At 36.8% G+C, this 24,892-nt stretch overlaps 1 protein-coding gene across 9 annotated transcripts in view; it reads right to left on the bottom strand.

Annotated features, from left to right (window-relative positions):
* Positions 1-1,192: 1,192 nt before the first annotated feature.
* LOC119777999 (sodium bicarbonate cotransporter 3-like) overlaps positions 1,193-24,892 on the bottom strand; it is a 60,151-nt gene continuing 36,451 nt past the window's right edge. For 4 of the 9 annotated variants that reach the window (XM_038277009.1, XM_038277010.1, XM_038277005.1 and 1 more), the window contains 18 exons: positions 21,984-22,099; positions 21,138-21,295; positions 20,013-20,100; positions 19,735-19,881; positions 19,382-19,488; positions 17,402-17,576; positions 16,047-16,180; positions 15,684-15,929; positions 15,375-15,483; positions 12,173-12,334; positions 11,065-11,178; positions 10,816-10,977; positions 8,882-9,133; positions 8,658-8,726; positions 8,348-8,521; positions 7,973-8,110; positions 7,421-7,518; positions 1,193-3,759 (listed from right to left, as the gene is read on the bottom strand). In XM_038277009.1, the coding sequence (XP_038132937.1) occupies positions 3,678-3,759; positions 7,421-7,518; positions 7,973-8,110; positions 8,348-8,521; positions 8,658-8,726; positions 8,882-9,133; positions 10,816-10,977; positions 11,065-11,178; positions 12,173-12,334; positions 15,375-15,483; positions 15,684-15,929; positions 16,047-16,180; positions 17,402-17,576; positions 19,382-19,488; positions 19,735-19,881; positions 20,013-20,100; positions 21,138-21,295; positions 21,984-22,099 (2,531 nt within the window). In that variant the 3' untranslated portion in view covers positions 1,193-3,677. Of the gene's footprint in view, positions 3,760-6,310; positions 6,428-6,875; positions 6,925-7,420; positions 7,519-7,972; positions 8,111-8,347; positions 8,522-8,657; positions 8,727-8,881; positions 9,134-10,815; positions 10,978-11,064; positions 11,179-12,172; positions 12,335-15,374; positions 15,484-15,683; positions 15,930-16,046; positions 16,181-17,401; positions 17,577-19,381; positions 19,489-19,734; positions 19,882-20,012; positions 20,101-21,137; positions 21,296-21,983; positions 22,100-24,892 lie in introns of all 9 variants that reach the window. The other 5 variants (XM_038277011.1, XM_038277008.1, XM_038277014.1 and 2 more) reach the window with 4 other exon arrangements.

Below are 24,892 nucleotides of genomic sequence, written 5' to 3' on the forward strand. Positions count from 1 at the left end.
AACCTTCCCTAAATATTGTCTTATCTCAGTCCTTCAGATGCAGCTTTGCAAGTTAAGATTATTTTTGCCAAATTTACGGTCTGTTAGTTTTCATCTTTCACACATGAAAAACACTTAGAACATGGACCTATAAACCTTTCCAGATGAGAGAGCAAAAGCAATATGTCTTTTAGATCATAGTTGACACCCTTACTTAATGGTATTGATTTGATACTGAGTTTTGAGTCATCATTCTACTGGTGACCCAGTTGTCAAATTACTCCGCACTGTCAGATGAATGAATGCAAGGTGCTTATGAAATTCTCCCCCACCCCAGTGCTTATAAGTTGATATATTTGTGCTTATATGCTGCTTGGTTTTATCCAAATATGGCACGATGGGACATAGTTACAGTAGTAGCATGCACAATTTCCCCACTTTCCTTGATGGGCCCTTGGCTGGTCCCCTACACTTCCTTTTTAACATCAATCTTTTTAATAAAATATTCTTTCTGTCATGATTTGTGGACATTAAGATCTAAAGAGAAGCGCCTTCTCCTGGTCAGACCCTGTAATTCAGTGAAAAGTTGGAGTCAGAGTAAAAAAATATGCAAAAGGGGGTCCCTCCAGTGGCTGGAAGTTGGAGGGGATTCTGCCGTGAGATGCATGGAAGTGGGCTGCTTTTTCGGCTGGAAATTGCCATTTTGAATGGCTGCTACTGTATACACAGAATAAAATACTGTAATTCATTCTGCTCTTGATGATTGTATCCTTGCCCATATCATTGCATTTTATTTTATATACAATTTGTTACATGCAGCTATGGAGAGGAAATGGCATCTGATATTCAGTGCTTGATATTATCTTTCACACAAAAATTATCCACTTTAATTCAATTCAGTCGTCTACCTAAAAATGGGGCTAAATCATTCAGATTTTATATTCTCCCAGAGGGGAACTTGTACTCATATTTTATTTGCAGGACTCAAAAATGTTTTAATATATCTGAATGAACGGACTGAAATAGAATGCTATGCAAAGTGACATTAAACAAAAATATAAATAAAACAGTATTTTCTAAGTTTTAGTACTGTGCTGCTGTAATTCAAATGTACTCAGGTGTTACTGACAGAAAAAGTACCAACAAAAATAATCCACATTATATATGATTTAAAATCAGTCACCATTCAGGATGAAAGAAAGACTGAAAAAAATCCCCAATAATTAGTTTATTGCTTTGCAACAACCAGCCATGACTGAAGTCAGCAAACAGAATCACTGATGATCCGTACACAAGTAGAAGTACATTTTTACCAAGTGATTTAGATGGCTAAACATCATTTTTCTAAGAGACTTTTCATTCAGATTCATACATTCTGAGAAGTAGTGATACTTTGAAAATAGGGTCTTTCATCATTTACATAATCTATCAACTGATCTAATTATCAGCAAAATAAGTAAATATTCACATTTATATTTGACATTGACACCACAATAAATTTAACATATACTGATTATTTAGATAAACTTTTGTTAATTTTCCTTTTTTTTTGGTGGTGAGCGTATATCGGAGTTGTGACATAGAAACACACTGTTTAGTAAGGTAAATGAAAAACAGACAAGGCCATGTTCTTGGGAATGACATGGAACGATACGACAGACAGAAGCCTCTGCGACAGAGCAGTGTGACGGATGTAACGGCCCCTCGGTGCACCATCACATGGCCCGGTACACAACACATAAAGAGCATCAACAAGGCACCATGAGCTGTCGTTTGCAGAGGCGCCACACACATGAAACAGACGCACAAAATGCTGCACGAAAATATTCTTAGGCCAGAATATTTCGAGGAGTGCAGGACTCCTAATGTTAAAGTGTAGAGAATATTTATTGCTAAAACGGGACTTCACTTTGCAAAAAGGAAATCAAATTCCAACATCATCTTTTTTTTTACATTTACAGTAAAAATATTTTGCATAAAACAATTTTAAACTCTAGACATTTTCACACAGCGATATTCACAATAATACAGACAGTATAAAATCAAGTGCAACTATAACTGCGGTCCACAAATACTTTATATTCTTTATTTTGCATCTTAAATATATTTTATTACTCAGTTAAAATATTTATGATGCCAGCGACAACAGATAAAACAGAGGGCAAGTAATCATAACTGCCTTGTGGCTAAAAGAGATAAAATTATTGACCACTCTAGAATTATATTTGTACATCTTTAAAAAAAATGTTAGGAAAGTAAGTTCAACAATGTAATCTGCTTTAAGTCATAAAGTTTACAATCAAAGTGCTTCCTGTATAGTACAGACTTTATATGGCCTCTTTTCTATGATAACACAGAATACAGCACATGAACACACAGATAAAACACTAACATCCACTATGCGCTTTGGGTTGAATAGTGAAAATGACTGAGCAACTTCAAAGCAGAAATATTGAACACTGGGTTTGCCCAGCAGATGGTTTCGGTTTTACAGTGTAGTGTTTTTGGTGCAACAGGAGTCTGAAAAAACTGTAGAAATAAATCAAAATTCATGGTTATTACTTTAATGTTTTTGTCAAGAGATGCACCCATCAGAATTCTGAAGCAGGTTTCTGGTTTTTGTAAAGCTCTGAGCTACTAGCTGATTGTAGCAGATAGGAACTGCATTTAAAGATCTCTCTTAGAAAGCACTTACTGTAAAACAAGTTTTTCTATCTAAAATATATGACTTTCTATCAGAGACTGATGCTGTAGGCTTAAAAGAACAAACCAAACATTGGTGTACTCCGCTTAGCCTTCCTGTTATCCATTTAAAGCGTTGCCCTCTCTCACAGCCAGGTTAAGCTATGGCATGTAAAAAAGCTTTTTAGATCTGTGTTTCTGCAGCTATAATTTTAAACACCTCACAGACCCTCTGTCTGTTGCATGAGAGAGATCAAACAGCATTCCTATGCTCCAGTAGCTCCACCTTCCTATTATCTGCGGAAAGTCTTCCTCTCTCATGGCAGCCCTGAATGATACCCCAACTTATCTCTACAGATTTAATGGTTTACTTTTAAAAGCTCTTTAAGCCTTTTGTGCTTCCTTTTTGAAGATAGATTTTAAAACAACCGTAACTAGTTAACTTTGTGTCTTTTTTTTTTTTAAATACCAAGAATGTTTGTTACTTCAACTTGGTAGTGCTTTGGTATAGTGTGTGTGAAGATAAAATTTTTCGGTTGCTGTCCAGTCGAGGTTGATTAAGATAAAATCTCCTGGTTTCGACTCATGGTCGACATCTATGTTGATCAAATAAAAACCTTAACTATTGTTCAGATAAAAAAAAAATGAGGTAAAACAAAAAATGTACAGTACTGTGACTGTTACTGATAAATCTGGATGTACACCAAACAATACATGAAAGCAAAATCCTGACAGATCTTCATGAGAAAGTGCCTTCCTTTGGCATTTTTATTTTTAAAATAGTTGAGCTGAACTGCCTAAATGGGAAACATCAGATTTCCTTTGTACTTTTCTAGATGTATGGCATCATGTGCATCTAAGCACATGTGCTGAACACGCAGGACTATGAGTTTCTGTGGGAGCTCGTCTGTTTTTCCAGCAGGTGGGTCGTACTGCTCCAGTTCAGTCTTGCTCTTTGCCATGTTGATGAGGCACCGTCTGAGCATGAAAGTATTGAGTCAGTGGGTGTTTCTTTATTACAGGAAGGTCTCTGTAGTGGAGCCCTCTCCCGGGGAATCTGGGCTGACATCAACTCTAACACACGCCACCTTCTCTTGGCTGTTAGAGGGTAAAGAAAGAGACACATGATAAGCGCTCAAATAGGTTTATGTTTAGGCATCAATCCATCAATTACCAATAACAGCACTTCAAGGATAGTAGCAGCAAGTCAGGCAGTGGGTTCCAACCAGAGTTCTGTCTGAACAAGGTTCCAGAGGGTCTGAGATGTTTTTACCACACAAGAAGGTTTTGTTAAAAGTTTTACTCTAACAGTTCGACTTTGAAATGTATACAAAATGTATGTTCTAATATATAAACAAAGAAAAAATAAACAAGCTGGGAACCACTAATGGAATATAATAATTTGCTTTGGCTTTAAGAAGTTTCTGTTCCACACCGATGACTGAATATTACAACAGTTCCATAGACTTTAATTAGCAGATCCGCCAAATTGCTGTGATTTATTTAATGTAGAGCGTTGCGTTTTCTTTTGATAAATATCTTTAACAAGCTGGATATCAACTCCTGGAAAAATCCTGACTGTTGGGACCAAATTGTGCCCCTTAAGGGCTTGGGGACTCTTAAGGGTTCAATCGTCCTAATTCCCCACCCCCAAAACGGCGCCCCTGGTTACAGTAGTAGCTCAGTGGCTGTAACAAGGCTTCTGTCCAGAATTCTTCATTTATTCTTTTTTCTGGATTTCATGCCTGTTAAAAGTTTTATTCTTAATAATCAGTCGTTTTTATGAAATATTTCAATTTAAAGGAGCTTTGTTGACTGTAGTAGCCTCTATAGGTGGCATTAGTCAGTTCATCAGAGAGTGGTTTGGGTTGAAATATCTGGGTGAGCGCATGGGTATAACAAAGTGCACACTCTCTTTCACCTGGCTACTTTGTTGAGTCTCCAGCGCCACTGACGATAGCCACAGAATACAGCCAATAGTTTTTCGAAGATGGATCACAAAAGACCAGCCATAAGTGCACCTCAAACCCCATCGCAGACTCCATCCAAGGGTGAGAAAATAAACTTTTGTCCAATTTGACAAAAAGGGCTGAATCAGAGTGTGATCGGCGACATAATTAAACACTGTAAATATTGGTGCAAATTTAAAATGAACTCTGGTCTGCCCTGAAAATATAAAGAGACCCTCAGCTGGCTCTCTGTTTGCTAAAAAGGCGCCCGGTTCATAATTACTGAAATATTTACAACTCTTACCTCAGATGAAATTATGCCTATAAACAAATACCTGCAGTGGCACGTTACTTCTTCTACCATGTCTGTGAACAACACTGGTGCTGCCACACTTGAAAACTATGCTTTGAAAGAATTTGACTTCTCTGTTTTACAGAACTACTCTATAGTCCAGAAATACATAGAAAACAACAGACTCACATCACCAGTAGTCCGGATCCGGTTATTGTCAGAAATTCCTGCAGCTGTCTCAGTGTTGCTATTGGCTTCCTGGATGCCTAAACAACCTGTTTCTTTCTGCTCTTTTCATCCAATTTGGATTAGATTCTCATTTTCATAATGTCGCTGTTATCAAGGCCCAAACAAAATATCATTAACAGATATTGCCTTTGAGCTAATAGACTGTGTGGTATTGACAGTTGTGCTTGAAATATTACATAAAAATCAGCTGAAAGTAAAATACATTGAAAAATTACAAAAGAAATAATAATGTAAAAATGATTTAAAAAAAATGGAAATCATGTCATTGATTTTAAATATAAATATACATACATATGTATATATTAATAAACAAAACAAATAAAAAAGGCCTGATGGAGTTCCTGAATAATTTCTTGTTAATTTAATTTCTAGTGTGAACTTATTATTTTCTGTAATGGGAGGGTATGTAAACTGTCAAGTACAACTGTATATTGCAGGAGAATTAATGCGATTAAAGTATTTTTATGCCATATTTTCAATAGTTATCATAGTTATATAACATTTAGCACTGTACCTAATACTATATAAGAAACAGGCAGGATCTTCACGTGATGTTTAAAAACAATGTGTGAACCTTCGGTTTTTTATTTTTCCGAATAGGAATTACTCCCTCATTGTTTGAGGTATGCCATCATTTGTTGGTATAGTTCTGTAGCTATAAAGCCGTGCAACTATACTTTATTTCAGTTTCAAGAATTTTCCTATAACTGGTGTAAGGAATGGACCTAATAAGGTTATAGTCATATTAAATCAAAACATGTTTTTAATGACCTATTGGCTTAAGTGTGAGCATTTTTTTTTATTTCCTACATTTTTCTTCATATTGATTTTTAAATTGTTTTTATGTTTAAATTAAGTTAATTATTTTACTTTTTTTTTTTTTATATTTTGATATTTTTGTTTTTATTAAAGGATACCTCTCATTAAAAGCAGGAAAGCTTTTTTATTTATAACGTTCTTGGTCTTTTTTTGCTTACTAAATGTCTGAGATTTTATTAGTGGTTAAAATTAAGCTTATTTTACAAAAAGAAAAAAACATAGCCATGTTAACATTATTATCTGACACTTATAACCTGCTTCAGAAAAGTGATTTCTCCAAAACAATCTAATCTCATTCCACTGATAGGAGGCTCTGGAAAACTTCAGAAGGCATGGCTACCTTCCTGAATGCCTCATAGGCTGGACACAGAACTCTGCCCTGGAATTCACTGCTTTCCACACTGAGGTTTGGACCATTTCATTAGAGATATTTTCAACCAAGGCATCAGAAACAGAACTTCATGCCAGAATGCAAACAAAAACACAAAGATAAGAAAGTGGACTTTGAGTCAATGGGAGAAGATGAGTGCAGAACAGGTCAAAAATCACAGATACAAGCATGCACATAAATCATGGTTCAAAACAAAATGCGGCAGAGAAAGGCTGACAGGACATATTTTCAACTAGAACATTCCAAGTTAATACAGAACAAATTGTTTGCTTTTTAATTTAAAAATATTTGGTTAAAGCTAGTGCTTTTTACATTTTAAAGTTAGTTAAAGGGAAATCTATTAGAAAAGTACATTCTAGCACCCTCTATTTAACCTTTACAAATAAACAAAGCAGTCTGGTTTAAAGTTAAATATGAATAGAGTCACTGTGTGGGTCATGCTAGTATGCATAAACAGCGTTAATATGCAGCCATATGGCTCAGATGTTTTGCATCAGACAATCAGCCCTGCTACCTGTTCTTGCACTGGGAGGCTGTGGGTCACTACTCCTATTCTGTAAGATCTGTTTGAGGTGAACATAATAACACAAAGCTCTCCAAGTCACCATTTCAGGTTGTTCAAAACAACATGACACAATGAAAAATCCATTGTAGGCAACATTTAACCCCTAAAACCTCTTAGAGAGAACATCAGTCTAATGATATCGATGAGGAGGAGGAAAAAGCTGCTAAAAGGAAATAGGAAAAAGGAAATTTGGTATCCTGAAGCAATTTAAACCATCTTAAAATGTATTTAGATTACTTACTGTTAAGTAAAAACACAGCAGATGTAACTGAGATGAAACAATGTCTAATGACTGGATTTTAAAAACTGTTTTATGATGTAAACAAATTGGACCATGATAAATTATGTCAAAGTATTTTCCATACTTCATGTGACAAATATCTGCTGTTAAATGTTTCAAATGAAAACACAAGCAAGCTTAAAAACTCTAAATAACTATAGTGATAACCTTTTGATTAACCTTCAGCGTTGAGTCTTCTCTGGGCAACACTTACCTCCCTGAAAACGAGTTGACTGGGATGCTTAGCCTGTTTGAGCCTTCAAAGTGGACCTTCAGTTTCCTCTCCTCTTCCTCCAGTCTGGATACTTCCTCCTAAAGCAAACAGTTTTAGAATCATTTATTTTATTTTCCAGGATATGTTGGCTTCTGAAAGGTTTTCTTCATGTGATGATTTCAACCTGCCTGTAAAAATAATCTAAGCCATCAAAAAGTTTTAGATTTTTAGTAAAACAGTTCTTTTGTTGCCATCTTGTTCTATCATGTTGGGTATCAGTGCTTTTTATTTTGATTGGTTAAAACAAAAAACAGCACATTTTAAGTATCTGTGCATTTTCTACAGTTTATTTAAAGGTCTGCTTAGTATTTATGTGGTCATAAATAACAATAGTTATGCCTGAAAATAAAAGTAGCTGAATAATCTAAAGGACATCATTTTAAGTGTTTCATTGCAGGAATGAGATTCTCAGTAGAAAGGTCTTGTAAAATAGCTTTATTCTTTATATTATAAAAAGAGAATAATCACTTAGAGAAAAAAAGATAAATTCACCAGCTTTTCTCGCGCTTTCTTTTTCTTGTCATCCTCTGTCTTCTTCTTGCTCTCTGGCATCAGGTCATCCAGCCAGCTCAACTCTCTTTTTGTAAACAAAAGATCTAGAAGCTTCCGCACAAACACGATAGATAGAACCTGAAGACAAACAACATACATCAAAATATACACAATTGTTGTGGCTTTCATTTAAACCAAAATCAACTAAACAACAATGAAAATAAATGCTTTCTACTGCAGCGTGAAAGTCCCAAATAATGACAATGACTTGACATAATATATCATTTATAAGAAATTATTTCTTAAATTTTTATATGTTTTGGTTAGGATCTAACTGTTTAAAAAAAAAGAGTCCAGAGGTGTTTAAACATTTACCATCATTGGGAATACGACAGCCGCTGCAGAGGCCTTTATCACCCAAAGTAGCACCAAACAGGTGAGCTGCACTAGGGTGAACATATGGACCTTCCACAGCGGCACATAGCGTAGGTAGATCAGGTCGGGCTGGTGCTTTGCAGGCATGCCAAACAGTTTGATTCTGTCAAAGAACTACGAAGAAAGAGACAAAACACTTCAGTGGTGATTCAGATGAGAGAAGTTGTTATTTTAAAGGAAAACATGTCACGGATGTTAAACTAACTGCTAGTACACGTTTTAAAGGCACCTGTAATAGATGGAGTCTTACCTGAATGCCTTTGAGGGAAGAGACACCCATGTAGAGAAAGACTCCATACAGAACTGGCATGGGAATAAACTGTAAAAAGCAGCAAATTGCCCACAACAATAAATAATCTTACAGAATAAAGAAAAATGTGTAAAGTGTTTTCTTGAAACTTTTAGATGTCTATAAAATAAGCTACTTCTCAATACTTTTTGTAGTGATATAAAGCATTATTCTACTGATCTCACCTTCAACACGGAGGTCATGAACACAGAGCAGCCCATGAGGGTAAAAATCATGAACCCAGTGACCCGTTGCTCCCGAATGCCCAGAAACTTGGGCTGCTCTCCTGGAGCAGAGCAACCGGACTCCACCTTCAGGCTGTTAACATGGGAGATGGACAGGACAGTTGCAGCCACAAACCATGGCAAGCCCATAATGGAGCAGACCCCCAGCATTATTGAAACAATCAGTAGATCCAGGTGGTAGCCACAACCTTTCTGTAAGACAGACGAGGAAAACATCATTTAACACAAGGAAAGAGATTCCAACGTAAGCCTAATAATGGACCTAAAGTTACTATCTGAGTTAAAATAGGGATATCAAGAATAATCTGGTGGGTCTCATTTCTTTAAGAATATTCAATGCTAATATCCCAAAAAATTTCTAGAAAGTTTCCTTTAATAATATTAGTTGAAATAACGTGTTTGATGTCATATAACGAAATTAACAGACAGCTGGCCTAAATATAGCTACCAATATCATTAAAGAAAACCAAATGTTGTTAAAAAATCAGACAGGTGAAAAATCCTTTTTAGTCATAAACATATTCCTTTCATCTAAACCTCAAAATTACAGCTCTGGCTCTGCAGCTGCTGGTCATATAATGAGATCTAAATTTTGAAATAAGAGTGAGGATTACTGCACAGCCCCATACAGTATGTGTGAGGCCGGCTTTACTCTCCAGGCTCTTAAAAGTCTGTTGTGAAGCTGGACGGACCTGTCTGCAACTAAATAAGTTGACTGGCATTGGGTTTGCATTATGAAATTTATTTACGAAACAAAACAATAAAAAAAATCTAAAACTTTCCTTTGGAGTCCTCTGTACTATACTGATGAAGTATCTCACAGTTTGTTCTCTTACGCCGCACACAATCCAACACAGGTCTAAACCCAGTTAGAATGTACCTATTGTTACAGGGCAGCACCAGTTCCCCATGTCATTACCAGGCTGCACAGGATGCTCTTAAAATCTAAACAGGTAAAGGATTGGACAAAATAAAATATAATGGAAACTATTGTTAATTTTTTTTAAATACAGCCACAAGAAAGACTGTGGTTTAGACAGGGTGAGACCAGTGACAGATGATTCATAGAAAGCTTTTACTGAAGTTATTTTTAATTTTGATTTGGGGGCAACGAAATCTAAAACAACACTAAAAGAAACAAACAGCTGAAAAAGACTTCTGTCCTGCATTGTCCAGGATAAGCATCCTAACTTGTTTTTTTTTTAGATCTGGTCAGCCTACTTGGCAGCTGCAGACCAACGATATTAGTACCTGGTTTAAGGACAGTGGTATCCCGGTTCCCCGATTGGTCAGTAATTTTATGTGTTGTGTTGTTTGTGTTGATCAATCTTATAAACAAACATTATCTATAACAAAACAAAATTAGAAAATCTATACAAACAAATACTGATTTCTGAATGGTACTGCCAGCAGATGGCATCATCTCTGCTTATTCATGCTCATCATCCCCAGTGTTTGAATTCAATTTAAACCCAGAAAGAACTACTAAACCACTCTCTGTACAGATGCTTAGGAAATATAGCCTTATTTAAACTTTTGTACAGACATATAACGTGACTATGCATCTTAAAGCTTCACACAAACAGGTCATCTAGGAATACATGCATTTGTTGACTTTTCCTTAAAAACTCAGGAATACCAAGAAGTGTTGATGATAGGAAGTTTAATAAAAATATTGCTAGTATGTATATTAGAACATGTTTCAGATATTGTGTGGATCAGGAACCATTAGTTGTTTTGTTTTAAGGTTTTAATCCATTCAAGTTGGCAAGACTTAAAATTCTTGTTGCACTGCCACACTGTTACTGAGACAGAAATCTAATGCTTTAGAGGAGAACCTTTGAGAAAGCTTTCTCTACAGAGTTGGCTCTGACCTTTAGCTTGTGCTCTTTGCGATTGATGATGACTGCAGTGATCTGCTGGTCCATAAAGATGAGGATGGTGCAGAGTAAAGCAGGAACTGCTGCCACAAGCAGCGTCCACCAGGGGTTTTCTCCTAATGGGTCCATTAGCCAGCCTCTGTTCTTTGATGTTGGCTACAGGGAAAAGTGACGGTTTCATTTAGTTCACAGGGCATGAAACTATAAAATAAATTAATATCTAAAACAGGAATATATGCCAACCTCAAAGCGATCAGGGACATGCAGCTTAGGACTCGGGATCCCCATCAGATAATCAACCACCACCATTATCATTATGGTTAGAAACACAGCAAAGTCGCTGATGGTGGAACGCACCTATAAGATAAACACAAACAGATATGCAGACTGGGTCATCTTTATGTGTTAATCAGTTACATTAAAACTACTTCATTTCAAGAAATAACTTTCTGTAGACACAAGTTTGCTGATAATACTGCCGTCAACAGTTAGTCACACAATGCCAACGTCTGCCCACATCAAGTGGTAATAGGTTCGATGTTAGTGTGTGGGAGAGGGCGCTGATCTTTTTACACACACAACTGCTGTGGCATAACAGTTACTAATGAAACATAAACATTTACAGAATAGGAAAACCTTCATGCAACCACCCACACTAGTTTATACCCAGGGGTACAACAGATTATTTTTCTTTGTATCTGTATTTACTATTTAACAGCATATTCAGACATTTAATCAACTGGACTCTAACATGTGAAACACATTACCTACAGAGTAATATCTTCAAGCCTGTATGGAATTTTTACACTTAAAGCGAATGAAAATACAACATTTAAGGTCAATTATACTGTATGTGGGTGCTGCAAGGTGGTGCAGCAAGAAGATCCTAAGTTCCACTTCCAGCCTAGAGTTGTTTTGAATATTCTCCTTGTGCATGCATGGGTACACCCCAGGTACTCCGTGCTCTTCCCACAGTCCAAGAACATGACTATGAGGTTGACCGGTATCTGAATATTGCCCTTAGGTGTGCCTGTGTGCATGTCTGTATTGTCTTGCAATTGACTGGTGACCTGTTCAGGGTGTACCCCATGGGTGCTTATCACCACTGCAGCAGATCCTCAGTGACCTTGATGGATGAGTGGCAGAAGATGAAGGGATTTATATTTAAAATAATATTTATGTAATTTTAAGGACTTCTTTGTTTCATTGGATATTATATACATTTAATACAGACATTTAGACTTAATAAAAGTTAATTTTAAAACCTTAAAGTACATTCCAAAAAGTACATAAAATCTATCAAACAAATCTTTTTGGAATGAATATTCTAACTTGCCCCCAAAAATCTCACCTTTGTGGGAAAGTATCTCTCTGTCTTAAACTGCTTGAGGAATGAAGACAAGAAGAAGGTGGTAAAGAAGAGGATAATAGACCAGAACAGGACATCTGGGATGTAAGGACCATGGTGACCACAGGCAGAACCCACAAATTCACCATGGAGCAATTTGCACATCTAGAGAAAAAGGAAAATACAATAACAGTGTAAAGTGAGTGTTTAATTTGTTAGAAATAAGTATTGAAAGCAATTTAGGACTTTTACGTTAAAAAAAATACAGTTCAAGTAGGGCTGAATATATTTGTACGTTATTGCAATACCCACTTAATTGCATGTGAAAATATTATCCAAACAACTAGTATTTCACTAAAGGAGTTTTAATTACAGCATAGTGTACAACTTCCTGAGTGAAAATAATACAATAGGTCTTAAACAAGAAGTCTCTTTTGTTCCAGGACTTTTTTCATAAATAAGGTTTACTCTTAAGTTATCTGCAGCCTCTTACTCAAATATTCATATATCCTGAACTTTTAGCATTGTGCTCAGTCACAGCCACAGAGTTTTTTAGTGGGACTTAAAGGAATAGTACACCCAAAACATGATTAGCCTTAATTTTCTACTCACCCCCATGCTGAACAACACTCTGGAGTACTTTTTTGATATCTCAAATGCATCTGGAGATCTGGGAGGCTTCTTGCTGTCTGCTGACATTCAAATAATGGAGGTCTATGGTGCCCGAGACAGAAAGGTCCATAAAAGTCCACAAAAAACGTGTCAATATTCCTCCATACTGCTTGTCCAATGTATTCCAAGTGTCCTGAGTGGGTAGCGTCCATAATTTACTCGAAACGAAGTCATTTAGAATGTTTTTAGAGCATAAACAGTAGTGTATAGGATTTCCTAAAGGCGCGTTCACGAGTCTACGGAAACCGCGGCAGACCAAACCAGACGAAAGTGCCGCATTCAGCTCGGCAAAGAACTCATGCTCTTCCTCAACACTGAAGTCCTCAGACATTTTTCTTTCGTTGTTTCTTTCTTTGCACAGGTAAACAGCACATTTCTTCTTCTACGCTTGCATTATCGGCAGAGCAGACGCTGAATGCGCACTTTCGTCTGGTTTGGTCTGCCGCGGTTTCCGTAGACTCGTGAACGCGCTTTTAGGAAATCCTATACACTACTGTTTATGCTCTAAAAACATTCTAAATGACTTCGTTTCGAGTAAATTATGGACGCTACCCACTCAGGACACTTGGAATACATTGGACGAGCAGTATGGAGGAATATTGACACGTTTTTTGTGGACTTTTATGGACCTTTCTGCCTCGGGCGCTGGGCACCTCCATTATTTGAATGTCAGCAGACAGCAAGAAGCCTCCCAGATCTCCAGATGCATTTGAGATATCAAAAAAGTACTCCAGAGTGTTGTTCAGCATGGGGGTGAGTAGAAAATGAAGGCTAATCATGTTTTGGGTGTACTATTCTTTTAATGAGATTGACAAGAAGTGTCCAAAGTCAGTTGCCAAGTGCTGGTGTCCCCCATGCTTTAGTTATATAATCAAGTCATTAGCAGGACTCTGGAGAACCGGACCGCAGACTGAGGAGGTAATTTATCCATTTGATTTGAGGTGTGGAGGCAGAGACATATGAAAAAGGTTCAGGACACTCAACCTCAAGGAGCGGAAAAGAGGAACCCTGCTGTAGACGTTTCCCTGTTTCAGCACACCTTATTTGCATCTGTAGTTCATAAGCAGTTTATGATTAACTGCAGCTATGTAAATTAGGTATGTTGAAGTAGGGACATCTCTAAAACCAACAGGGCAGCTATCTATAACTTTCTAAAAATATGGTATAAACAAAACTATTCAGACTGTTACAAATAAATTAAATACTACAAATGATTAATTATTTTATTTATACTGCACAGTTAAGCACAAGTTTTAGTTGGTCTGTCTCATAAAATGATATAATGTATAAATCTGAGGAGATTCAGACTTGATTGGTACCCAGGAATCAACTGGCTAAAGAAGAATAATCTCATGGTAAACTGTATTTCAAATCTTAAAAACCATAAAAACAAACAACTGTGCAATAAGATGGTTATTCGTCAGGTTTAGATGGGTGTTGCTTTGATGCCTGTGTAGAGGCGCTGGATGTCTGCACCTGTGATGTTTGTCATTACAGTATTGGGTCTCAGCTGTTTGGATGGCAGCCCATCTCACTTTGTTTTTTCTGTAACCTCAGGGGAAACTACATGCAGCTAACTGCATTATACATCCTCTTCCTGAACCCCATCTGTGCAAATCCCTAGTGTGCTGCCACTACAGATCAGCCTGCTACAAAAGTTAGTTTTCTGTGTATTCCTTAAATAGATCTGGCAATGATACATTTTTGGAAAACCTATCTTTGCTCTAATATTCTGTGGTGATAAAAAAAATGTATGAATGTAATGATCATGATTTTCAAAACAAGAAACAAGACAGGCATATCATTGTGAGCACTTGCCTAAAAGTGATAACTAATATCAACTTGCAGAATCTGAATTTTCAGGCAGAATGTTGCTTAAAACATCATATTGCTTAACTTTGCTTGGCTGTTCACTGCACCTCCTGATGCTATCATGTAAGCACCCTGACTGACCTGCATAGCTGAGATGCACTCTGTATTCTGAAACCTTTACACCAGAATTAAAGATGCAGCAATGTGACATACATACCAGTATTGGTCCAGAAGAAAATTCTAGACTGGGTATCAGTGTGAATGGGTCCAATCCATAGGGGCAGACTATTTAGTCTATTCTTATAATTAATGTAGTTTAGGTTAAAAATCTCTTGAACTTCAGAAACGTTTACCACTTTATTGCCATCTTTCTTTAATTTATCGAATACAGTCTGTTTGACGCCTTGCAGTTGCATATTATTATGTCCTTAAAAAAAACGCCCAAGTTTGGAAACATGCAGCTGAGACTTAACATATCATAAATGTGTCTCTGCTTTAAACACCTTACTCTAATATAAGTTAATTAGCATAACTTAACTGCTGCAGGTGTATTAGTTTAGCTGTTGGATTCAGGTGTGAAGGGAAAGGGACACATATAAAAGTAGCTGGACACCAGCTGCCAAGGCTTTTAGTGTGATACCCATGCTTTCTATGGATCACTAACTGTCTGAGGCTGAAAATGCAGATTATCCCACTAGAGGTCGCATTGAGGCAGTCTCACCGAAACATTGAGGTTGCTCCAAGGGATTGAGTCCGAGCTGTTATATTCCGTTAGGTTCAAGTTCATCAAGGACTGATCAGAGATATTGGCTGGTGGAGAGCACTGACACCTGAGGACAACACAACAGACAGTAAAGCAGCATCATGACTTCATGAAACAGGCTTATTCAGGAGCGCTAGAACTCCATCTATCTGTAGGATTTTATTGTTTATCTATAATTATAATATATTTATCCAAAGAGAAAGTTAACAGTTTCCAAGGAATCTAAGCGCAGAAAAACATTTAGGTTATGAAAATATTATCACTCACGAGTAAAAAGTAAGATTGTCTAAATTGTTGTGCATGTTGACAGGGTAATGTTTTCCGAGATGAAATAGCTTTTCAAGGGCCTCATAGATGAAGATTATGCAAATGAGAGCTGCAAAGGCCTCCTCTGTGAAACGAGTGATGTAGCAGACCAGGGAGCTTGCATCTGTGGCTACCAGCACAATACACAGGAACGCCGTCCACAGTCCAATGCTGGTCCGTAGTGATAGGTAGGATAGACCATAATCACTGGAGAAAAAGGAAAGGAAAGACCATGAAGGGTTAAAAAAATAATCAAATATAAGAAAAAACTTAACTAATCATCAAAATAAAACTAATTAATTAATCATGAAAACCCACACTCACCTACAAAATTTAAATAGGATCTTTTCAAACACTAAAACAGGTCCTGTGCTGCCAAGAATTGTGAGAGGTTGTCCTGAGAAGAGTGAGTATGCCACTCCTGTCAGTGATGCTCCGAAAAGAGACTCTATTGCACTCTGCAGAGACAGAGGAAATGGGTGGAGTAAGGGAGTAAAAGAGATTGAGGGGAAAAGGAGGCCCTGAGCAGAAATAAAGAGTTTTAGTCAAACATAATTTATATGCTGATTTTCAGAGCCTCCACAGTGTTGAATGTTTCCACATGGCTAACTTGTCCTAAGTTATGTTTCTATGTTGCTCTTGACCTGCTAAGTTTACTCAGACACATTACACATTCTAGCTGAAACGCTGTCTGTGCCAACAGTGACTGACCAGTAAGGGCATCTGGATAAAAGGAAGGGAGGGAGGGAGGCAGAAAGAGAGGGAAAGGAACACTGTAGTGAACACTATCTAAATCAACTGCAGCATGCTCTGTTACTGATAATCTAATAACTAAAAATAATTTTGTAGTACCATCCCATGGTTTCCAGGACCTCTGTTACTGTTCACATTCAGTTAGACAGGATTAGAAACCATATCAGCTGCTGGTAAATGTCCTTCACATCACCAAGAACATGAATAGACTTCTGTTTGACAGCATTACAAGAAGTTTTGCTTTTAAAATCCGTTCTAAAAATCTTGCAACTCCAATCAAACAACCAGCAAAAGCACAATTTGAAATTGTGGGGGAACTTTTACACCTGGTTTCAAATTTTCAACTGAAACTCCTACCCTTCCATCTCTATGGGCAGAGGCCTGAACATAGTTTTGTATTTTGCCTATCTGGAATAATTTATTGTTGTTTCTTAGCTACTTAGTGTGTCCAAGCAGTGACTGGACACAATGTGCTTACAACTGAACCATCAAGAGCATTATGTCCAATTATTGGGCCCTCTGAAAGACTTGTGTTGGTGTAATGGCCTTGAAAACTCAACTTCAGATTATCTGGTGCACCAAGAACAATATATGACATAACGCATCTTTTTAAACATTTCCAAAACCCAATGGAAAATATCAGTATTCTTGTAGATTCTCTGAACTGTGGTTTTGTTTTAATCTGGTGTAAAAGAGGCCTTACAGCAGTGTTCTTTCCACTGCAATCATCAAATACAAAATATTTTTGATGAGAAACAACAGATCGGACCACATATTCAGTAGAAGTGTTGGTTCTGATTTCAAAGCTCAAGAAAAAAATCTATTTCTCTCCCATCTTAACAGCACAAGGCTAATAAAACACTGTTTCTTTCTCACTGGCTAAAATACTGACTTTCAAGTCAGTACACTTGTGCTTTGTGACTCACTATGTTGCCTTTTGTTGCCTCTCCAAGCAGACCTCCAAATGTGATGACAGGTGACATGCAAGCGCAGTACAGAAACAGGATGGAGGCTAAACACTGAAGATTAAATGAATCCTTAATGTCACTCCAGTAGAAGGGAGCTTTCCGCTTTACATCTAGGAACAGACCTCCAAAAATCCTGGAAAGGAAGAAAAGTAGAAAGTGTTCAGAATTTTACAGTAACAGCAGATTACATCGTCTTAAAGCGGCGTTTAAAAACTACAGCAAAGCCTACAGAGTGTTTTTAGATAAAGATTTCTTGCTTTATAGTTGTTTCAATCCCCTCACAAATTTAAAGACAAAAATCTGAGTGAATATTTAACTGAATGTATTATACCTCAGAGTCAGCAGTTCCTCTCAAGGAGCAGCTCTTAGTAAATTTTATTGATAGCATTTTTTTATAGTTACATTTGTTTTGATAATTTATTTGGAAAAGCAGATTAAACCAACAAGTGGAATAATAGAAACAGTTTCTGCTTTTCTCAAGTTTCCTTTGAGGGATTCTATTTTTAAAAATCATTTCTCACCTAGAATATTTTTCCCTCAGACACCTGTCCAACAGATTCTGATGGGAAGTCCTTTTTCATTTTTGTACCCCCACACCTCTGGATTAGCTTCTATATTCTGCCTTCACATCCCCTGCTGCTTTTTTAGAGCAGCACAATTCTCTGTACCTTGGCTTACTGCACTCAGTTTCCCCCAGTTTTCCTCCTGTAGTGACCTTCATAGCACTAACCTTTTATAGTAGTGAATAGAAGCCAAGTAATACTGTAAATAATACAGTGCCTTCTGATAGATGTGAGTGTGTGTATCACTCTGTGTGACGTTTTTAGACAAACACATCCTTTTTACTGTGTGGCTCTGGGGATTCAGAATCAGTAATCCATAAATGTCAGCAGTAGATTTACACACAGAGTGCAGGTTTGTATCTGTTTAGACACACATCATTATTTAATGTGTAACTCTTGCCTTTAAAGGAAATGGGTGATAGAACTAAGATTTTTGACAAAGGATCTAATTACCACATATCAACACTTATTAATTTGTATCTAATCCATTTACCTGGATATATGTAGAATAATACTTTTTTAAACAGTAAGCACCAACATTTAAGCAGCAAATGTTGCAAAAAAAGAAAATATCCATGCTACCCCCAAGTTTTTTTAAGTTAAAACACACTATTAGAAATCTTTGGTGGCAGTTATTGGCTCCCTCAGTAATCCCTTTAAATAAGTGTATTTGAAGCATTCTGTATTTAATGTTATTGCTTTTCTATTTTATCAATGTATACTTTTTTATTAGCAGTCCATGAATTCCTCTTTCCCTGAGGTAGATATGTGATGGAAAAAAAATCATATTTCACTTAGCCACTGCAGAATGGTTAAAACAAGACAGAATACCAACACATCTACATTTAAATAGGGAATATGTGCCGTGTCTTCTGTTTGGTTCACTAATGTTAGAACACCTAAAATAATACATTTAAATTTGTGAGGTAGGCGGTGAAATATGAGGGAGAGGAAAAGTTTTCTCTACATTACACTATTTCTTTGGGTGTTTGATATTTTTTTTGTACATGAAAAAAAAAAAAAAAAATGTTGAGTTTCATCTTCCCACCAGCTTTATGCTTAGGTCCTTACAAAGGCTTTCAAATTGGAGAGAAATCGTTGTTGGACTCTTTTACAACATTATTATTATTTCCAGTAAAATTAAATATTATGAACAAACTAAAACATAATTAAAAACAAATCTTCCTATGTTACATTATAGGCATGAACCTAAACATTACAATTAAATTAGTAGACATTAGAAATCACAGATGTTCTCATTTAATGCTTGAACATATATAATAGCTCTCATAACAATCCAGTTTTCTTTATTTCCTTGAGCTATTTCAATGATACATTAATATATTCTTGCAGAGCGGAAAAGTGCATTACTAACCTCCCTGTCCTCTGAAGCTCAGGTCCTGTATGGTAATCATCCTCTTTCTCCTGCTCTCCAGCTGGAGGTGCACTGCCGTTAGGATGCAATGGTCTCTTCCGCTTTGACTACAGGTAGAGCAATTGAAACAAGTTATCATTAGCTTTTGTGCAGCTTTAAGGTGAAAGGAAAACTTTTGAATACCTTAATACAATGAGTAGCCTTTTTAAGGCTGCACTAATGAGTAATTTTCACGAGTAAACAATTTCTATACCTACATCTACCAGAGTTTTTAATCATTAAGATTATGCTATACACAGTATTTTTTCACTAAATATTCACTGTCCCAAACAAACTTTAAGCTTTGTACTAACCTGAGATGGGACATTCTTCGGGGGCTCGATTCGGATGGTGGGGTCCCATTCACCAGGGGGAAGGACAGTCACCTGATCAAGGAACTCATCTATTCCTGACAGCAGATCTGTACGGTCCTTGGCTTTATAAGCCACATCATGGAAAATCTACAGACAAATCAAATAAGGAGTTACAGCTGTGCAGTAATAAATAGGAATAATATAGACGGGTGCATAAAAAAGCAGATTGAAAATCATTAAATATTACAAAAAGATAAATAAATAAAACCCATTCTAACCTCATCTGTCATTAGCGTTGCCATTGATCTGCCGATTTCATGGTACTGTGGTCCTTTACCATGTGGACCCAGAAGAAGAAAAAGAAACCTTTCCACAGAAGAAACATTTACGAATAACACAATATCAGCCCTTCTTAGAAGATAAAGTCTATCAGAAATATGCATTATCTCCTTTTTTGACCCAGTTGGTAAAAATATGTAGTAAATAAATAACATTTTAATTGCAACAAACCACAACTGCTTTGGCATTTTGACACAATGATTAAGAAACCTAATAAAATTGTCTTACTGATCAAATTGTTGTCCTGGGTAAACATTTCTATGTTTGTGTTGCTGAAGGTCACCTAACACAAACTGTAAATGTCTGAAATATACCACAAAATCTACAGCAAAAAAGATAAACTCAAAAACTTGGTACCATTCTCTAATAATGAACATTGGTTCCACCGTTATTTGTTATAGTTTCACAATCGTTGCTTTGAATTCTGAGTTGGCCATTTTGCTCTCTCGTTTTCCTGATGTATAAAGATCAACAATCCTTTTAGACATCTGAATGGTGCGTCTTCCTGTCTTTCTCATTTTGAACAGTGGGAGAGAAAAGCTGGCTTCAGTGTTCAGACACATTAATTGAACTGCAGAAAATGTGTTCCTTGACTAGCAGGAAATTTGTCAAATTGAAGGGTTATTTTCTAAAAGAATTTATTTATACTTTATAGGAATTGTTACAGTCACCAGAATGGGAATATCTAGAATAAAACCTTTATTTCTTTACCAATATGATTACATGTAATCGAGTTAAACGTTTTCAGAGAAAGATAATGCTAATGAATCAAACCTTGATCTGATTTTAAAGCTTTACTCACATTCCTGTAAATAAACGTAGAGAGGACTGTGGCTTAATGTGAGTCTTCTAAAACATAACTTTGTTACTTCCATCAAATATAAATACAGGACAAAGTGGTGGACAAAATAAACATTTGGAAACACGTCTATCCCCTTAATTATTTCATAAAATGTTTACAGTAAGTTTATTTAGTAAGCCATCCTGACTTTTGGAAGCAGCAGTCTATGGAATCAAGTGTCTATTTCTAGGAGTGAAAGGCAACAATTTTCAGATTGCAGTACCTTGTGGGAACTGGCACCTCAGTGAGACCTGTGATGAGGACTGCTGGGGATAACCGTACAAATGCAATTATGGGTTTCTCTAAAAAGTCCACTTCTCCAACAAGCACATTGGAGGCCTCAGCACCAGGAGGAATCTTTTTCATGAAATTCATGTCTACCTGGAATACAGAAAAGGTCAAATCAGAAATACAACTTATAAACTAATAAATAGAAACACTGGGGTGGGGGTGGTCATGCAGAATGAAACCATGGAAAAAAATATATTTTTACAAAACGGAGAACAACAGATAGACCTAAATAGTACTGAGCAAAGATTGTCCAAGTAATGCAAGAAATATCATATTCTTTAAATATAATTTTTGTGTGGTGTATAATTCTTTTTTAAGCATGGCAACAATTCTTCTGTAGAAATGAAATGCCTTCAATCCTCTTTCCTATGACTCATGTACATACTGCACCTTATTTTTTGGCAAGCATAATGCCTGGTTGTATAACAACAACTTATGGCAGCCTGCCATTTTATTTAATGGATGATACACTGCAAATGGCAGGATGAATGAAAGCCATGGAAGAGAGGTGGGCTATTAAAAAGAAAGACTTATATAACCACCGAAGACTTTTTAACTCTGTGGATTGATTCTCTGTCCATCGGATAATAATCGGTGACAACATACTTGCTTCATAGGCGAGAGGTTATGGAATGTTGACCTTTTTAAGCACAACTTTAAACAAAAGATTGAAATGTCTGAGCCAACCAAGAAAAAGACGAAAAACATGGATGAACTTGGTAGGAGGCATTCCATCATGATGGGACAGTACCTGTGCTCAGTACTGGGGTTAGGTTACCTTGCTAAAGTCCACACTGCTGCTTTCTCTACTGACCCCTACTTTGGACGGCCTCCTCTCCATTATCTTATTTCCATCCAGATTGTTTGGAAGAGAGTGGGGAGATGCCATTGGTCCTAAAAGAGATGGAAAGCAATAATGAACAGTGCGTAAGCGTGGAACATATGAGCAAATTACTAGACTAAAGTAGATTTAGTAGTTTAGCATTCAATGTAATTTGTCATGCCATTATTAGAAGCCAGCTAAAACTGCCTTCTTGTCCTATGGAAAAGTAAATTTTTTTGATAAATATAAACTTTGGATATGAAGATCCCCCTCTACATTACAATCAATACTTTATTGCAGCACCATAACATCATAATCATATGTAACGCCTTTTGGCACTCTGCTCTTAATGCCCCTTTATAGCAACCTCCTGTAACGTTGCTCCTGAGCTATTTTTATCTTGAGCTATCGCTATAGTTATGCTGCTATAGGCTTAGACTTCTGGAGGACATAGGGACCCCTTTTTCATCATTCTGCTTCATTCCATCTCTATTCTCCCACTCTGTAAAATATCACCTGGATAGAAATATCAGCTGCACTGCTGCCATAAACACTTTTGTTTATAGATGTTCGAGATCTGCCTGTTTTTCAGTGTAGTCCTGTTTCTCTAACTGTGACTGGCTGGATGTGCGCTCTTCATCCTCTGACATTGGAGCTGGCTCGGAGCTCGTCTACCTGGCTTTGTGTTTCCTGGACGGGGCCGCCTTTTACAGCTGCCTTTTGTATGTCTGCTTCTGTCTCCTTAAACCCCAGTCGGCCTCAGCAGATGGCCGCTCATACTAAGTCTGGTTCTGCTGGAGCTTTCTTCCTGTTAAAAGTGAGGTTTTCCTCTCCGCTGTCGCTACAAGCATCCTTAGTGTGAGGGATTGCCTACCAGTCAACGAGTCAATGCAATCAACTGGTTTTCCTTAGATAGAAAACTTTGAATCAATTTGACTGTATGTTCTGGTGAACTGTAAAGATCCTTGAGATGGCATCTGTTGTGAATTGGTGCTATACAAATAAACTGAATTTAATTGAATTAACTTAGCTCATAAAGGTAAAGCAATATTTTTAGGATCTCTACAGACTGACCAGAGTTTTTCTCATGCCTTAAACCCATTGTAGAGGTTTTCAAAGCCATTAATGTAAATTTTTTTAGGAGAACAAATTCTGTGAGTGACTCTGTCACATGTTTTTAATCATTATCATTATGAAGTTTCAGTAGGAACTCAATTAGTTATCAGACAGAGGCCACTAGATTTACAATCTGTGGGAATTTCAAATAGTTTACTAAGTCATGCATTAAAAATGTTCCTTGTTCCCTTAGGAGAGGAACAGGCTCATGGTTACACACTCTCTACTGTACTTTACTGGAGACATTATGTGCAATGCCACATTTTCATCAGTGGAAATATTATTTCTGAATTTCCTTATTTTATTACAGCATATTTTTTTCCTCCTGATGATTGAACAATTGAACAGATGCATGGCTGTAGTTTTGTAAAATATTTCTGTGAGAGATTATGCTGCTGCAGTAAATCTTGACCTGTAACAAACAGTAGCTTGAGCTCAACAGTCGGACAGCATTTCCTAACTTGATTGAATAAAAGGATGAAGGTCTACTGCTAAGCGTAAATTAGTATTTGATTTTAGCTTTGATATTAACACAAGTAAGTGGATGGAATTAAAACTCCTGGAAATGCAATCCTTACATACTTCTTTAAATAAACCCTTTAAAATGTCTTATATCATTAGAGCCATACCAGATCCAGGAAACGCTAGCACTCAAGATGACATGAGAGAGGGCGATGAAATGAGGGAATAATGTACTGAATCAAAGGATAGCACAAGCCTATCCTCTGAATTCCTTTCTTTTACCAGGTTTTTATTTTTTTTTGTTTTCATTCTTTTTCCGAAAGCACATGGATTCAACTTTAAAATTCCACTTCAAATACAATTTTTTGCCATTGATCTGTATCCTAGAGTAACCCCAGTGGGTGCTAGGTAACTTGTACTGCTGGACAGAAGCATGATTGCTCATAAACCCGACAAAGCCTTTAGGAATATATGGTGGATTATCATAGACAGTGTCTGCCAAAAGAACCACATCCAGGAGCACTAAGCCCTGGAATGCTCCCCCATACCAGCCTTTCAAACTGTGGCATCATTGTACAGACTCACTCATATACAGAACAGTTACATGAATAAAGGAAGTTACTATATACATTTTTTGAAGCTATATTATTGTAATTTTATATATGTTTTTATACTTATTTTGGAACACATCAAAAAGTCATAAAAAGCCATGAAACATTTCTTTAGACCACTTAAAATTTTCCCCATTTGGCTAAGTTACAACACAAACGAAGCTGTTGCTAAAAGAGAACCATAGGAAGTCCCATTTTGAGTGCCACAAATCATGGTGAAAACGGCAGAAGAGGGTGCTCTTCTGAGCACCCTTTTAGAACTAAAACCAGAAACATATATGTGGAAAAACACAAACACAAGACAACTATCTAAAAAACAATGTCCCAAAAGGAAAACCTGGTGGTGCCACCATCATACTGTGGGTATGATTTTCTTTATCCTGGGGCAAGAAAGTTACTCAAAATTGTTGGGTAAAAAGACAGAGCTAAATTCAGGGGAAATAATTATATTAATTATTAATATAAAAAATATTTTTAGAAGAGTATATATACAGCATTTTACTACTAATCCACTCTTGCTGATCTGCACCCTTCCCTTGACGATCTCACCATCATAAAATCTATAGGACTGGCCAAATCTGATTTGCTTTATGTTCTGATCCTTAGAAGTTAATGATCCACCAGCTAAAAGAATAAGCAAAGCAGATACTGCAGCGAAAAATAGACTATTTCACT

Source organism: Cyprinodon tularosa, unplaced genomic scaffold (genome assembly GCF_016077235.1).
Source record: "Cyprinodon tularosa strain WSP-4 unplaced genomic scaffold, ASM1607723v1 ctg13, whole genome shotgun sequence".
NCBI lineage: Eukaryota > Metazoa > Chordata > Actinopteri > Cyprinodontiformes > Cyprinodontidae > Cyprinodon > Cyprinodon tularosa.